Source organism: Schistocerca piceifrons, chromosome 3 (genome assembly GCF_021461385.2).
Source record: "Schistocerca piceifrons isolate TAMUIC-IGC-003096 chromosome 3, iqSchPice1.1, whole genome shotgun sequence".
NCBI classification, from domain to species: Eukaryota; Metazoa; Arthropoda; class Insecta; order Orthoptera; family Acrididae; genus Schistocerca; species Schistocerca piceifrons.
The window spans coordinates 601574231-601592324 of record NC_060140.1 but is presented as its reverse complement, the minus strand read 5'-3'; the positions used below and the strand labels follow the sequence as shown (position 1 = coordinate 601592324).

General features: G+C 39.2%; 1 protein-coding gene across 1 annotated transcript in view; it reads right to left on the bottom strand.

Annotated features, from left to right (window-relative positions):
* Nucleotides 1-18094, bottom strand: part of LOC124787832 (vacuolar protein sorting-associated protein 13D) — a 557316-nt gene that overhangs the window by 422653 nt on the left and 116569 nt on the right. Inside the window, exon 16 of the mRNA XM_047254770.1 lies at nt 7880-8095. Within this exon, the coding sequence (XP_047110726.1) occupies nt 7880-8095 (216 nt within the window). The remainder of the gene's footprint in view (nt 1-7879; nt 8096-18094) is intronic.

Sequence of the window (18094 nt, the reverse complement as noted above, 5' to 3'; positions counted from 1 at the left end):
TTTGAATTACTTAACTGATGATGCTTGTCAAGTTTTGTCACACTACTATTTAAAATCAGCAAACCTATCTAAACACATAAAAAAAAGTTTTGCGTCAAACACATAAAAAAAAGTTTTGCGTCAAACACATAAAAAAAAGTTTTGCGTCACCTCGCTTCAGACAGTTCTGGACCCTGTACAGAAAATTGGAAGAGAGATCAACATAAACTTCATTTCCATCCTTTTTATTGCTCATGAAAACCACACATTGCATTTTGTACCACCATACAGCGAGATCCTCAGAGGTGGTGGTCCACATTGCTGTACACACCGGTACTTCTAATACCCAGTAGCACATCCCCTTGCATTGATGTATGCCTGTGTTCGTCATGGCATACATACTATCCACAAGTTCATCAAGGCACTGTTGGTCCAGATTGTCCCATCTTCAATGGCAATTCGGCATAGATTCCTCAGAGGAGCTGGTGGGTCAGGTCATCTATGAACAGCCCTTTTCAATCTATCCCAGGCATGTTCAATAGGTTTCATGTCATGCTGGCCACTCTAGTCGAGCGATGTTGTTATCCTGAAGGCAGTCATTCACAAGATGTGCACGTTGCCTATGAAGACGGATAGCTCACCAATACACTGTCGATATGGTTGTACTATAGGTCGGAGGATGGCATTAGACCTATCATACAGTCATTATGGTGCCTTCCATAACCACCAGCGGCGTACGTCGGCCCCACATAATGCCACCCCAAAACATGAGGGAACCTCCACGCTGCTACACTCGCTGGACAGTATGTCTAAGGCATTCAGCCTGACCGGGTTGCCTCCAAACACGTCTCCAAAATTTGTCTGGTTGAAGGCATATGCGACATTTATCAGTGAAGAGAACGTTATGTCAAACCTGAGTGGTCCATTCGGCATGTTGTTGGGCCCATCTGTATTGCGCTGCATGTTGTTGTGGTTGCAAAGATGGACCTCGCCATGGACATCAGGAGTGAAGTTGCGCATCGTGCAGACTATTTCACACAGTTTGAGTCGTAACATGATGTCCTGTGGCTGCACAAAAAGCATTATTCAACATGGTGGCATTGCTGTCAGGGTTCCTCTGAGCCATAATCCATAGGTGGTGGTCACCACTGCAGTAGTAGCCCTTGGGCAGACTGAGCGAGGTACATCATCGACAGTTCCTGTCTCTCTCTATCTCCTCCATGTCCAAACAACATTGCTTTGGTTCATTCCAAGACACCTGGACACTTTCCTTGTTGAGAGCCCTTCCTGGCACAAAGTAACAATGTGGACACGATCGAACCACAGTACTGACCATCTAGGCATGGTTGAACTACAGACAACGCAAGTCGTGTACCTCCTTCCTGGTGGAATGACTGGAACTGATCGGCTGTCGCACCCTCTCCGTGTAATAGGCGCTGCTCATGCATGGTTGTTTACATCTTTGGGCGGATTTAGTGACATCTCTGAACAGTCAAAGGGACTGCGCCTGTGATACAATATCCACAGTCAACGTCTGTCTTCAGGAGTTCTGGGAAATGGGATGATGCAAAACTTTTATTGATGTTTGTATATTATGATGGTTAGAAGCTTCAAACACAACTGATAATTTCTCTATTTTTTCTTTTATTCTATTTAGTTCTTTATTTAAATTGTCCATTCTAAGATCACACACTTAGTTCAATTTATACCTGCCGTTTAATTCTTTGTTGAAATTGTTTAAATCTCCTACCTTTCTTTTATTTCACCAAAATCCTTAATTCCCATGTTTGATTTTACTTAGGCTATTAAATGTTTTTACAAAGAAATAGTCAACTTTTGGTCCATCTTGCTATCCTTTCACTAATAAAGTTTCAGAAAGACAGTCACTGGTATTTCTGTCTGACCTTGTTCACCTTTACAATCACTTGGTGTCTGCTCACCGTCAGCGTGTGTGTCTGGTCAGCTTCCGAAGTGGCAATGTTAGCTGCCTCAGCCCATTATTGCACGTTGAAAAACAACATCCACTCTCACGAGGACAATCACAGTGGTGGTGGCGTCTACTCCCCTAGAAGTGAGATCCGGCAACTGCACAATTTGCAGTAGTGCCAATCAGTGACAGTTGTGGCATTTTTGATTGCAAAACTTAGACAAAACACTGCTGGAGCAAATGCGATATAATTCTTGCCACCCACTGCTGTTATAATTATCAGTCTTCAAGAAATTACACTGGTTCCAACTGTTCTTTTGGATATTACAATTTGGAGATTATTATTGGTGAAATATTACTTTTGTTTATTTCTCATTTCTTCTTTGTTAACTTCCTTTAATTTCAGTCTTCTGTTCAGTAACCAGTTATAATGTTTCTTGCTCTTGGACTACTTCTCATGAGCATGTTCAATCTGTTTTGAGAAATGTCTGACAATTCGTAGATAGGTATATAACTGCAACCTCAATTTCAATCTATTTTTATCACTGATACGTATAGAATACAGTTCTCTTCTTTTATCAATATACATATATTTTTTCATACAAGCTACAGCTTGCTCAATGGAGCTAATTTGCCCCAATGTGTACATTATAATTCTGTGGCTGGCATTAAAACAGCACTCGGTTTAACTGGTTTTTCACTATCATCCAAATTTTTAGCATTATGACATCTTTCTGTCTGTATGTCAGGAATTTGTGCTAGAAATCCATGGCATAAAACTGTGACTCCCCTTGCTGGTTGCAAACCACTTCTCATAATGTGAACAATAAGGGTGCGCAAAAGAAGTAAGTTCTCCAACAAGAAAACACCATCCATTCATAACATAACAGTTGGACACCACTTGCTTCGATTATAAAATGCTCCTGCCACAGTAAAATAAATCATGTTGCATCTGGTTACATCTAAATATGGTAACAGAAAGACAAAGTAGAATGTAAATATTTTAGGACTAAAGCTAAAAACTCAATAGTAAAGGCAGTGAACCATCGAAAGGCACACAAACATGACTGAAAACTTTGCTAGCTTTCATAAGAATCCTCTTTTCGGAGACAGCATACATGACAGACACAAAAAATATGACTGAAAACTTTGTGCTTCCAGATGAATCCTCGTGTGTGTGTGTGTGTGTGTGTGTGTGTGTGTGTGTGTGTGGTGTTATACTAAAGTGCTCACAACATCTTTCTGTCTGTATGTCAGGAATTACAGTAGAGGTTTTGATACTATTTTAACTAATAGAAAGACTGCCTCACACAGAGCATTTGTTTTTATTACCGCTATGTCAGACAAGTCATCCAGCCATAGATACTTAGTCCTACCTGTGCAAAGCCAAAGGATTTATCAACTACTACTTAAGAAACTGAGGCTTTATAATTCTCAACAGATCAATAGACATTTATTCGCAGTTAGTAAAATGTCGTCTGCTATCAGCTAAGAACAAATTCCCGCTCTTATTTCCAAGCTAAATTAGAGTTCTTGTCAACAGCTCTTTGGATCAAACAAATAAAATCAAAATTATTTTTAAATTAACTTCATCTATTCCTTGAACGTGGTCAGGTAGTCCTACATGGAACACTGTAGCAGTCAGCTTACAGCATTTCATCGTGACGTTATTCCAATGGTACGTGTATTCTGAGATTTTTCTTGCAACTTTCAAGGTATCAAACAAAAACTTTCAATTCATGACTTGTTCTCACTTATTATATTACTTGTTTATCCACAAAACAGTGATAAGGCTATTTCTTCCATTTGGTCATGTTCAACTGTAAAACTATTTGTTCGCAAAATCCACTATTTCAGTTATGGCCATGTGACCATTATCAAGTGATGTTGTGTGAAAATTATGCATCAATGTATGTCAAAACTTTAAAAAATATCTGACATTTCATTATCACATCCACATGCTACCTATTTAGTGTTGTGATATTTTACACAAATCATGTAAAACCATTAAACATTTTCATTGTATTTAACAATGTTAAATACCCATCATATGGAAATAATGATAACATACATACATGTCAACCCCCCATGAACCATGGACCTTGCCGTTGGTGAGGAGGCTTGCGTGCCTCAGTGATAGAGATAACTGTACCGTAGGTGCAACCACAATTGAGGGGCATCTGTTGAGAGGCCAGACAAACGTGACATTCCTGAAGAGGGGTAGCAGCCTTTTCAGTAGTTGCAGGGGCAACAGTCTGGATGATTGACTGATCGGGTCTAGTAACACTAACCAAAGCGGCCTTGCTGTGCTGGTACTGCGAACGGCTGAAAGCAAGGGGAAACTACAGCCGTGATATTTCCCGAGGGCATGCAGCTTTACTGTATGATTAAATGATGATGGCGTCTTCTTGGGTAAAATATTCCGGAGGTAAAATAGTCCCCCATTCGGATCTCCGGGCGGGGACTACTTAGGAGGATGTTATCAGGAGAAAGAAAACTGGCGTTCTACGGATCGGAGCGTGGAATGTCAGATCCCTTAATCGGGCAGGTAGGTTAGAAAATTTAAAAATGGAAATGGATAGGTTAAAGTTAGATATAGTGGGAATTAGTAAAGTTCGGTAGCAGGAGGAACAAGACTTCTGGTCAGGTGAATACAGGGTTATAAATACAAAATCAAATAGTGATGAAATGTATAATGAGATAAAAGAAATTATTCAGACAGAGAAGGGAGACGAAAATTTAGTAGTCATGGGTGACTGGAACTCGATAGTAGGAAAACTAAGAGAAGGAAACGTAGTAGGTGAATATGGAATGGGAGGAAGGAATGAAAGAGGAAGACGTCTGGTAGAATTTTGCACAGGGCATGACGTAATCATAGTTAACACTTGGTTCAAGGATCATAAAAGGAGGTTGTATACATGGAAGAAGCCTGGTGATACTGGAAGGTCTCAGATAGATTATATAATGGTAAGACAGAGATTTAGGAACCAGGTTTTAAATTGTAAGACACTTCCTGGGGCAGATGTGGACTCTGACCACAATCTATTGGTTATGAACTGTAGATTAAAATGAAGAAACTGCAAAAAGGTAGAAATTTGAGGAGATGGGACCTGGATAAACTGAAAGAACCAGAGGTTGTAGAGAGCTTCAGGGAGAGTATTAGGGAATGATTGACAAGAATGGAGGAAAGAAATACAGTAGAAGAAAAATGGGTAGCTTTGTGAGATGAAATAATGAAGGTAGCAGAGGCTCAAGTAGGTAAAAAGACGAGAGCTAGTAGAAATCCTTGGGTAACAGAAGAGATACTGAATTTAATTGCTGAAAGGAGAAAATATAAAAATGCAGTAAATGAAGATGGACCGGAAGTGCAAAATGGCTAAGCAAGGATGGCTAGAGGACAAATGTAAGGATGTATAGGGCGCATATCACTAGGGGTAAGATAGACACTGACAGCCTTTGGAGAGCCAGGCCTAACAAAACTCTACCATCTGGTGAGCAAGAGGTATGAGACAGGCGAAATACCCTCAGGCTTCAAGAAGAATATAATAATTCCAATCCCAAAGAAAGAAGGTGTTGACAGATGTGAAAATTACCGAACTATCAGTCTAATAAGCCACAACTGCAAAATATGACACAAATTCTTTACAGACAAATGGAAAAACTGGTAGGAGCCGACCTCGTGGAAGATCAGTTTGGATTCCGTAGAAATGTTGGAACACATGAGGCAAAACTGACCCTACAACTTATCTTAGAAAATAGATTAAGGAAAGGGAAACCTACGTTTCTCACATTTGTAGACTTAGAGAAAGCTTTTGACAATGTTGACTGGAATACTCTCTTTCAAATTCTGAAGGTGGCAGGGGTAAAATACAGGGAACGAAAGGCTATTTACAATTTGTACAGAAACCAGATGGCAGTTATAAGAGTCGAGGGGCATGAAAGGGAAGCAGTGGTTGGGAAGGGAGTGAGACAGGGTTGTAGCCTATCCCCGATGTTATTCAATTTGTATATTGAGCCAGCAGTAAAGGAAACAGAAGAAAAATTCGGAGTAGGAATTAAAATCCATGGAGAAGAAATTAAAACATTGAGGTTCGCCGATGACATTGTAATTCTGTCAGAGACAGCAAAGGACCTGGAAGAGCAGCTGAATGGAATGGACAGTGTCTTAAAAGGAGGATATAAGATGAACATCAACAAAAGCAAAATGAGGATAATGGACTGTAGTCGAATTAAATCGGGTGATGCTGAGGGGATTAGATTAGGAAATGAGACACTTAAAGTAGTAAAGGAGTTTTGCTATTTGGGGAGCAAAATAACTGATGATGGTCAAAGTAGAGAGGATATAAAATGTAGACTGGCAATGGCAAGGAAAGCGTTTCTGAAGAAGAGAAATTTGCTAACATCGAGTATAGATTTAAGTGTCAGGAAGTCGTTTCTGAAAGTATTTGTATGGAGTGTAGCCATGTATGGAAGTGAAACGTGGACGATAAATAGTTTAGACAAGAAGAGAATAGAAGCTTTCAAAATGTGGTGCTACAGAAGAATGCTGAAGATTAGATTGGTAGATCACATTACTAATGAGGAGGTATTGAATAGAATTGGAGAGAAGAGAAATTTGTGGCACATCTTGACTAGAAGAAGGGATCAATTGGCAGGGCATATTCTGAGGAATCAAGAGATCACCAATTTAGTTTTGGAGGGTAGTGTGGAGTGTAAAAATAGTAGAGGGAGACCAAGAGATGAATACACCAAACAGATTCAGAAGGATGTAGGTTGCAGTAAGTACTGGGAGATGAGGAAGCTTGCACAGGATAGAGTAGCATGGAGAGCTGCATCAAACCAGTCTCTGGACTGAAGACCCCAACAACAACAACATGTCAAATACTTTTTGAAGTTTTGATATGCACTGAAGCACAATTTTGTCAGTACTCCACTGGGTAACGGCGTCATGGTCAAGACCCAATAGTGGATTTTATGAATGAACAGTTAAGCAGCCAAAGGCAACCACGATGTCATTTAAAAATTTTACAAGTTTGTGAACCACAGCCATGAAAAGCTTCTTCCATTTGAAAATATTTACAGGATTGTGAAAACGTAACAAGACAGTACCAAGCAAGCTTCTGATTTTCCCTTCCCCACAGCTTAGGCATGTCTTCAAAAAAATATGAAAATCATTCCATTTCACATGTAGAGTTTCTCAAACTATTCTCAAAAAGGAACCACTAATAATGCTTACAACACTACAGGTATTTTCCCAGAATTTCTCCTATGAGTTCCTACCAGGCAGCTTTTCTCTTGATTATTAAATCTGTGTGATATTTTTTCCCATTAAGCTATGTGGATGTTAGAGTCTATAATAATGTCTAAGTTAGGTGAGATTACAACACATGCCCACAAGTAGAGTTATCAAACTCTATAGTAATGAGAAAATTAAATAATCATACACCTTCCACTCTGCGGAGGTAAGTAGTAAAACAGTGCACATTACAGACAGGTGAAAAATTAGGTAAATAATCTGATATGAAAATTGCATTTGACAAGCAATCATCTTCACTGCTTTCAACAGCACAATTAATATTCTTTACCTCATTGAATTTGCACAACATGCACAGAATATCCATACCATCGCCAAGTGCTGTGTAGAGAGCATTCTGAAAACTTAAACTTAAGAACATTGAATTTTGTACTGTTCTGTGAAGCTGCACTTGGTCTCAACAGACCTTTCATTTCAAATTTTGGAGTAGTATAAATCCAAAACTGTGTATTCACTTCTTGAAAGTCTGTTACGAAACAGGCAATGAATGTTTGCATCAATCAACTTTCACCCACTTTTTTACCAAGACCTTCCAATTCTGTGACCTTTCTGTGTGTTTGTCAATCTGCTACCATCTTCCAATGTCACAAGAAAACATACTTTTAACATATTTTTCTGCATAAACATTTTCAACTTAACAGTCCTTTCAGTTGTCTTACCTATTATATCCAGGTTATTAAACTGGATAGAAGCAACTTGAAGTCCTTCTCCACTGCCTTCATTGGATGGACAACTGGCACTAACAAGCAGAATTTCAACAGTAATGAGTGCTTCTGCATCCAACGGCTCCATAGTGATGGATGGTGGCCTTGCAGGTAGTGGTGGGGAAGTGATATGAGGTGGGGATGATGGCACACCATACGTAGGTGAAGCAGCTGTAAACCAGAAGAACTTGATTAATTTTTGATATGCTTTCAAGTTCTTTTCAAATATAAACCAATACAATTCATTAGATGAGACCAGATTCATTTTTTGCTCCACAGACCCAAAAATGTGACGATTCTCATGGATGTGGAACATGTCAGAAAGTATAACATACGAAACATAAAACATTTGAATATAATACTTAGTACCCCGATCACATGTCAAGAGATTGTCAAAATATGTGAATACATTACATAAATGGGAACTGCTAATATTTAAAGAATTAATACACTGTCAGAATGGAACATTGTTAAATTTATTAAACACAGAATATCTAATCTTGACTGTTGTGATCAAGTGCTGTCAAAACTGAAGCCGAACAGACATTTTTACTTAAGCTTGTCTAACAGCCCCTGTTAAGATATTCATCTACAGAAAATAAGGAGTTGCCTGTTGCCTATCTAAAAGTTTTTTAAACTCTGTTCAAACCATACTTCAACCATGTTTTTAAAGGTTGCTGGCAATTTATTGAAAATGTGTGTTCCTGAATATTGGACCCCTTTTTGGACCAAGGTAAGTAATTTTAGGTCTTGTTCTCAAGGGAATTCAATGTCTTAAACCATTACTATAATAGAAATTCCATACCGTGGAGGGAAAAAATAGGAAAGATAGCTACTTACCTGCAGCTGATTGATGCACAGTGTGCAACCAAGCACACACTCACATGCCCACACCTATGCGCAAGTGCACGAATGCACACACACACACACACACACACACACACACACACACACACACACACAAAAGAGAGAGAATACATTTCACTATCTTGGGGTGGGGGGGGGGGGGAGGAGGAGGAGGGGTGTTGCAGGCTCGCAACACATCAATCAAATATTTACTTACAATATTTTATTTTGTAAATAACAGAGTCAAGCTAATAATTCAAAAGAAGTAAACACAGAAATATCAACAATGCACTAACATATAAAAACTACCAGCAGAAAAGGAAAAATATCAGTCAATCAGCTTTTGAATTGAACTGTCAACCTTATATCCTCCTACAAAAAGGTGAGGAAAATGTGAGCTTTGGGTTGTTTATAATTAACTATTATACAGTAAAATATTAAAAAACACACTGAGAAATGAGGATTAAGGTTGAAGAAACAAGAGTAAAACTTATTTATTCAGTATAATAAAAAACACTAAAATGAAAATAAGGAATGGGCAAAATTGAAATATTTTCAAGAAGCTGATCCCACAACATTTAAAACATTGTAGTTACATGTCTTTACAAGTCTCTGAGCAGAATAAAACTTTAACATGTTACAATCTCTCACTTACAGTTTCAAATGCAGCACAGAATATCCTATGATGCTGTAGAAACATAATGCAGAAACATTAACCATAGGATGCTTGATTATTTGCTTAATGAGTTCCATTTGGCAACAGACTTTTCACTGAAATGCAGTTTCATAGCATTATCACTGGGTAATATCTATTGAATTTCTATGTTTGTTGCAAGCTCTGGAGCAGCAGCCACCACAAGTTGAACTATCTGGTACGCGTACATTACTGTGGTCACACTCTCATTCAGTTTCCATACTGCTGGAGTGGTGGGATATTACACACTGCTTGCGACAAGCACATAAATAATTTTCAATCTGGTACCAACTTGCCTATGACAGAACAACTAATCATTTTTCTGAACTTATCACATTAACTGTTTGTCAGTCTCACTTTCACACAGTATGCTCCACAAAGAAAGCCATCCTAGACTTCACAAATTTAAGCTCTAGCAGGGCTAAAGATGAAAAATTATTCTGTCGGTATGCTACCCCGCTAAAGTCTTTGATTATTTGGATCATAAAATTCCACTTGTCAAAACTAATGTACGGCATTAACAATATCCCTCTTGTGTGGATGGAGTGTTACTTTCATGAAAGAAAGCAGTGTGTCACAATGGAAAGCTGTGTCCCAGCATGAAACTAACTTCATAGCTTGGAAATATAACATGTGGAGTCCCGTAAGTGTTGTTACTGGATGGATTCTTATTCTTATGCTACATAAATGACCTTCCCAAGTTTAAAAAATGCTGCCGATACAAGCATATTAATTAATGGTCTAAAGTCAACCTCATGAAATACACCTCAGATGATAGCTGTAAAGGCCTACAACCGATGGACCATGAACAGTTGCCTTCATTTCATGAAAACTCCTATTACACAACTCTAAATGTAGCTTTAGTGTTTCGTGGCTGAGGGGAAACAACACGCTACAACTGAAGTGTGTAGATAGCCAAGAAAAACTGTATGTTTATTAAGCATAAAGAACAGAACACTACGATAGTTTCTCATGACATGAGTTGCTCTACTTGGATCAGTCTGACAGCCTATGAGCAAGGCCTTGGGTGGCAGTATAAGTGTAGTGTGCTTGAGGATAGACAAACCCGAAGTATATGAGGTCATCCGCAATGGTGAGCCTAGGGTGCTCACAGCTGGACTAAGTCCCTGGATCCATCACCAATAGTGAGCGTAGGGTACTCAATGATGAATCAAGTCTGCCGATGCTGCAATGAAACGCTCCTCATTGGCTCTGTGAAGTATACTCCTGTCAATGGACTGCTAGGCGCAGCCAGGGTAAAGACCACAGTGTGATGTAAGCATGAAGTGTGAACAACTGATGGGTTGCTAAACACAGTGGAGTGTGAACTTGTTGCTGAGCAGTTCAAAAGCAACCTAAATATTTGTCCGGCAGAAGGATATTAGCAGAGGCACATGACATGTGGAAAGGAGAGTATGCCATGATGGCTGCTGTTTGTGGTGATGCTTAACTTCTGGCACTGAGTCTGGCACCACAAGGTATCGTGGCGGATGCTGAAGGTGTGAGTGTTCGATTGTTTTCATTTAATTTCCACAGGAAGTGTTGTTAAAGGCTGAACGCGGACACACCAAGTAGAAAAATTGGAGTTCTGCAAGCACTTTGCAGAAGCTTGTCACAATGAATGAAAGCAAAAGCAACAGATGTAGACCTTTTAGGTCACAGCCACAGATATGATTTGCTGTGCAGAACTACGAAGTACCCACCATGTATGGTAGTTCCTGCATTGTTTAGGAAAGACATTTTGCAATAGGCCCATGATCATCTGTTGGCGGGTGATGGAGGATGTACAATGACCAACAGACAGACATGCAGCAGAAAAGTTTTGGTGGAGAACCACAAAACAAGCTATTGACCACTAAATGAAAGACCATTTGGGATGTGTGCAAAGAGCAGATCTGAGTTACTAACAAGTGCCATTGCAAAGATTATCAGAAGTGACAAAACACTTTGAAATGCTTGGTTTATATACTCTTGGACTTTTTCATAGGACGTAGGATCAATGGAGAGACGTCTACAGACGTTAAAGTAACCTCTGGTGTGCCACAGGGGAGTGTTATGGGACCATTGCTTTTCACAATATATATAAATGACCTAGTAGATAGTGTCGGAAGCCCCATGCGGCTTTTCGCGGATGATGCTGTAGTATACAGAGAAGTTGCAGCATTAGAAAATTGTAGCGAAATGCAGGAAGATCTGCAGCGTGTAGGCACTTGGTGCAGTGAGTGGCAACTGACCCTTAACATAGACAAATGTAATGTATTGCGAATACATAGAAAGAAGGATCCTTTATTGTATGATTATATGATAGCGGAACAAACACTGGTAGCAGTTACTTCTGTAAAATATCTGGGAGTATGTGTGCGGAACGATTTGAAGTGGAATGATCATATAAAATTAATTGTTGGTAAGGCGGGTACCAGGTTGAGATTCATTGGGAGAGTCCTTAGAAAATGTGGTCTATCAACAAAGGAGGTGGCTTACAAAACACTCGTTCGACCTATACTTGAGTATTGCTCATCAGTGTGGGATCCGTACCAGATCGGGTTGATGGAGGAGATAGAGAAGATCCAAAGAAGAGCGGCGCGTTTCGTCACAGGGTTATTTGGTAACCGTGATAGCGTTACGGAGATGTTTAATAAACTCAAGTGGCAGACTCTGCAAGAGAGGCGCTCTGCATCGCGGTGTAGCTTGCTCGCCAGGTTTCGAGAGGGTGCGTTTCTGGATGAGGTATCGAATATATTGCTTCCCCCTACTTATACCTCCCGAGGAGATCACGAATGTAAAATTAGAGAGATTAGAGCGCACACGGAGGCTTTCAGACAGTCGTTCTTCCCGCGAACCATACGCGACTGGAACAGGAAAGGGAGGTAATGACAGTGGCACATAAAGTGCCCTCCGCCACGCACCGTTGGGTGGCTTGCGGAGTGTAGATGTAGATGTGAACAGCTGGTAACAGGTATATTCTGATGATAACAAATCATTTTTCCCATTAATAGCAATGATAGCGATTCGAGACCAGTGAGAAAGCACAGTCGCAAACGCAATGGTTAATAGTTGGATACTAACATTTTATGTTCCTGATACTGTAATTACAGATCACAGTACAAATTTTATGTCAGACCTTTTGAAGCAGTTCATCACCTGCTTTGTACCTGAAAACTTCAACCTAGTCCTTCCTTCACACAAGCGAATAGTCGTACTGAATGGATTTACCATACAATTTCACATATAATAAGCCGTTACACTGGTAGTCAATTGGGATACATATTTGCAATATGTCGTCTCAGAATATAATTCAAAAATAGAAATTAGTGCAGGGCTGTCACCAAATGAGATGAATGGCACCATCTCCTTTCAAGGTTCTGAAACCTAAAAATTCAGAGCCAATGATGCATCAATGAAGAAGTTCATGATATGAATAAGAAAACTTTGGCAGAAGATCAAACAAGTGAATACAAAAGCACACAAACGTCAAGAGAACATGGGGCAACATACAGGGAAATTACTGTATTATCAAGTAAATCAGAGGGTATTGGTAACTAACCTATACCCAAGAATAGGAAGAACGAGAAAGTTTTTAAGTAAGTACAAGGGTCCACATCGTGTGACAGGGATGACATCGCCTATGAATGTGAAGATATAGTTTCCGATGAAAACATCGGTTATTCATGTAGGCCAAGTCAAACCCTTTAGTGGACCGGCACACACATTGCCATAGATTCCTAAACCACCAGTGTTATGGAAGACAAATTCTAGGAACGCAAAGAAGCTAGGCCTTAAAAATGTTCAGTGTTCTTATAGCATACCATATCCATGAAGACCACATGTTAACTGTGTACATCTGTTTTTGTTTAAACCACTCGGATTTACATTGTTTTGTTTTGGGGGTTTTGCTCTCGATTAGGCTAGATAGTTTAATGAAATCATATTGTGTAGTATACAGAAGAATTTTGTTGTGCACTGAAGCTTTTGTAAGGAGGGCGGGAAAATGACAAGAAATCTCTTTCACTCAGGTGGCACGCCAGGCACCCAGGAATAACACAGTAACTTGGTGCTCTTACAACTCGTAGATTGGGGGATTGGGAGTGAATTAAAGAACCTCTCTCTTGAATTTGGAGTTGCATTCTAAAGACAGTGCGACATCCTATTAAACAGTCATCGGTGGACACCCGGTTTAACTCTGAATGAATGGAAGATGAGAAATGAGGTGCATTGTTTAGAAGACACTCTTGGGACTTGCAAAAAGAAGCAGAGGAGGAATATCACTGACTGCAACCATCTTATACGAAGCCAAGGTAACAGTTGAAGCAGGTAACTGACTGGTGTGAAGGACACTGACTTGGAAAATGAGAGGATGGATAAACGCATTTGGATACCTTTTCAAGATAGTATTTCAAACAGCAGATGATGATGATATCTTAAATTTAAATAACACACTGCGCCAGGTACAAGGAGTAAGGCGGACCGACATTACCATTCAAGTGAGAAAAATTAAGATGAAACCAGCTAGAGGTCGGTAGATAATTGTAGCCAGATTGTTAGAGATTTTGACAGATGGTATCAATATGCACAATTGGAGACAGTAACATTGCAGGAATCTGTTTTCCATGCCATACATGCCATTTCTGTAACTGAATTATGGCATTTAGTGGGACTAAATGATGGTAACTTTGCATTATTTTACCACACATCAGTAGTTGAAGTGGTGACAGGTTGAGTGTGTTTAGGTGTGTCAATATGTTTTCCAGTAGTAGGTTTAAACACCTGGTATCAATGTTTTATTGTATACCCTTAAGCTGTGAAGTGGAGCATGGTACGAAAATGAGTACAAGTATTCACTAGCGAAGTACCAGAATGGTCTGGACTGGCATGCAAGCATGTGAGGTACAGCTGTTCCTGGGAAAATCCAAAGCAATTGAGTGTTGGAGGGAAGTATTAACTCCTTATCCACGTTTCTATAGGTTGATTGTATGTTGGACATATTCATTATACACTCCAGAGAAGCCACAGGGTACGTCTAAAATGGAGTTTAAAAAGGGGGGGGGGGGGGACTCAATAAATGGAATGGTTTGCAATAAAGCTGGATGAAATTTGCGCTTACCAGGAACAGTTATGGGTACAGCAGTAATTCAGTTACCCTTTGCTGTTATGGCCAGAGCTGTTAGAGATACTGCCAATCCAAAACCTGATCTTTTTAAATAATACCCTAAACCCGGTTATCACATCCAACAGTACTACGAGAAGCAGCATAGTCAGGTTATAATCAGAAGCATTTCAGCTACGAGTGCTATAGTGGTTCTGCCTGTCATTTGTGTAATTTTCTCCATGACATTCTCAAAAACATAACAAAAAGCACTTATGACAAAAAATGTAGTACTCAACAAAAGGAAGCTTGATAATTTGTGAAAGAAGAACAAGCTACCTATAAATAAATGCATATATAAGAACAGTAACCCTATAAATATTTTCCAAGAGTTGTAAATACAACTGACATTCAATTGAATCACGAAATAAGGGCACTGCTAAAAAGAGCATGAAGCATAGTCTAAATCCAAAAACAAATCACAACAAAATAAAAGACACCATATGCACACTAAAGATAGCTGCAGACTTTGCAGAACCTAACGATGCTGGAACAAGCAGTACAAGACTACAAGGCTAGTAAAATTACACAAAAACACATAGGTCACTAAAGCAGCAAATGAAAATAATTTTACAATAAATATAGTTAAATCCACCAATAACAAACTTAAAGAAGAGTATAAATTACAAACACTTTAATTCTTTGCAAACAATCACATACATGAAGTCCATGTTGACCCAACACCAAAATTCCATGCTAAAATAAGAAAATGCCTCAATAACAGTAACTTCCTCTCCACTAACAAGGAACAATCTCCAGAGGTGGGATTGAGTTTTTGAAACCATTTATACGGTGATGATGGTTAGGGCCCCAGGTATGTCACCCTCTAGACATTCACCCAGGTGGGTCCTCTTTTGCAAATAATCAAGATTTTTACAATGATGTTCTAGAGCCTTAAAATAGCAGCTGTACATACAGTGGTGTTGTATCATAGTACGTAGTGTTTGAGCTAACTCAATTAATTGGTTTAAATATACTTTTTTTTTTAATTTCTAATCCTTGGCATGTCATTTTAATCATCATATTAACTTCTTCATTTGCTCTTATTTTTCTTCCTATCATTTTGTTTTTATTTTGAATATTTTTGCATGTGATTGTAATTAACTTCTATATTAATTTCAATTTAATTTCTTCCACTTTGTCATCTCATATTTTTGTCCATGTTACTGCATTCATTATGTATATTCTTCATTTGGAACATTTATTTATAAACCATTTTTTCCATTTATATCTTCATCTGTGTTATTTTGTTCACAGCCCAACAGGAACTTGGGTTTTGAATTTTCATATGTCGATTACCATCCAAAAAAATGTACTACTTGTACAAAACGTAAAATACATTTTTGACATCACTGCACAGCCACTATAAATGGATTACTTCATCTTCTCCTTTTAAACCAATAGATCAGCATTTTCAAACGTTTAAATAGTATGATAGCTGTTTTCATTGATTTAAACTCATCCAATGTGCCTAAAACAAAAGTTTTATGTACAGGAAGCGAAGCTACATCCATCTCTGCAGATAGTTTCTCAGTAAAACTTATACTTTTTGTGTAAAAAGCTGAAAGCCACAGTTTTGGGATTCACTCGTGTTCTCTCTCTCTCTTTCAATTTTGAGGCAATTATTCAGCAAAAAAATTTGATTTTTCAACATCTTTTAGTCACTTATAACAACTTGATAGTAAACTGGTTTTATTATCATTATTACCCATACTTATTGTGGTACTCCTCAAATAAGTAAACTACCAGGCATATTTTGAAAAGTTCACAGGGAAGAATGTAGTCACTGCTCAGTTTATATTTGGAGTGTTTTAAGATATGGGTTGCTGCATACTAAATACAGTTAACATATCAAAAACATTTTGAACCATGGAAGAAGGGCAATATCTCTTTCCGGTCCCCAGTAAATAACATATATTTTGACATTTGGTCACTATGAGCTATAACATGCAGCAGTCAACATCATGGTCATGCAGTAGGCGTATTAGTGACATACATTTCTCTTTCATATACCGAAGTCAGTTGCAATCACATTCTCAGTTAGTACTGCATTAAGAGCTATTTTCATTTTTCAAACTAGGAGCAGACAGCTGCAGATCCAGTGGTTGAGCTAGCTATATACCGTGTAAATAAATTTTTCCTGTCTACACTAACAGTTTCATTTGTGAAACATTCAGTAACTATTTTCAATCACATAATGTCCAACAAATGGTGTGTGTTAGAGCAAGCAGTGAATGAGAAATGGGATTTTGCTATTGATATAACCTAAGTCTTCTGCATTTTGGATGTTTTACACTTATCTATCCCCTTATCTATTTTATGCTAACATACACTTAAGCATCAAAGAAACTTATATAGGCATGCATATTCAAATAGAGGGGTATGTAAACAGGCAGAATACAGTGCTGCAGTCGGCGACGCCTATATAGGACAACAATTGTCCGGCGCATTGTTAGACCGGTTACTGCTGCTATAATGGTAAGTCATCAAAATTTAAGTGAGTTTGGACCTGGTGTTATAGTCGGCGCATGAACGATGGGACACAGCATCTCCAAGGTAGCGATGAATTAGCGATTTTCCCGTACAACCATTTCACGGGTGTACCTTGAATATCAGGAATCTCTGACATTGAAGTGGTCGGAAAAAGATTCTGCAAGAATAGGACCAACAATGACTAAAGAGAATCGTTCAAAATGACAGAAGTGCAACCCTTCCACAAATTGCTGCAGATTTCAACGCTGGACCATTAAGAAGTGTCAGTGTGTGAACCACTCAATGAAACACCATCAATATGGGCTTTCAGAGCCAAAGGTCCACTCGTGTACTCTTGATGACTGCACAACACAAAGCTTTATGCCTCACCTGGACCCATCAATACCGACATTGAACTGTTGGTGACTGATGTGCCTGGTCAGACAAGTCTCGTTTCAAATTGCATTGAGTGGATGGACATGTACGGGTATGGAGACAACCTCATGAATCCATGGAAACTGCTTGTCAGCAGGGGACTGTTCAAGCTGGTGGAAGCTCTGTGATGGTGTGCGGCATGTGCAGTTGGAGTGATACTGGACCCTGATACATCTACATCGACTCTGACAGATGATTTAAGCATCCTGTCTGATCACCTGCATCCATTCATCCGACAGACTTGGGCAATTCCAGCAGGACAATGCATCAACACACATGTCCAGAATTGCTACAGAGTGGCTCCAGGAACACTCTTCTGAGTTTAAACACTTCCGCTGGTCACGAAACCCGCCAGGCATGAACATTATTGAGTATATCTGGCATGCCTTGTATTGTGCTATTCAGAAGAGTTGTCACCCCCTCGTACTCTTACGGATTTATGGACAGCCCTGCTGTTTTCGTGATGTCAATTCCCTCCAGCACTACTTCAGAAATTAGTTGAGTCCATGCCAAATGGTATTGTGGCACTTCCGCATGCTCACAGAGGCCCTACACACTATTAGCCACGTGTACCAGTTTC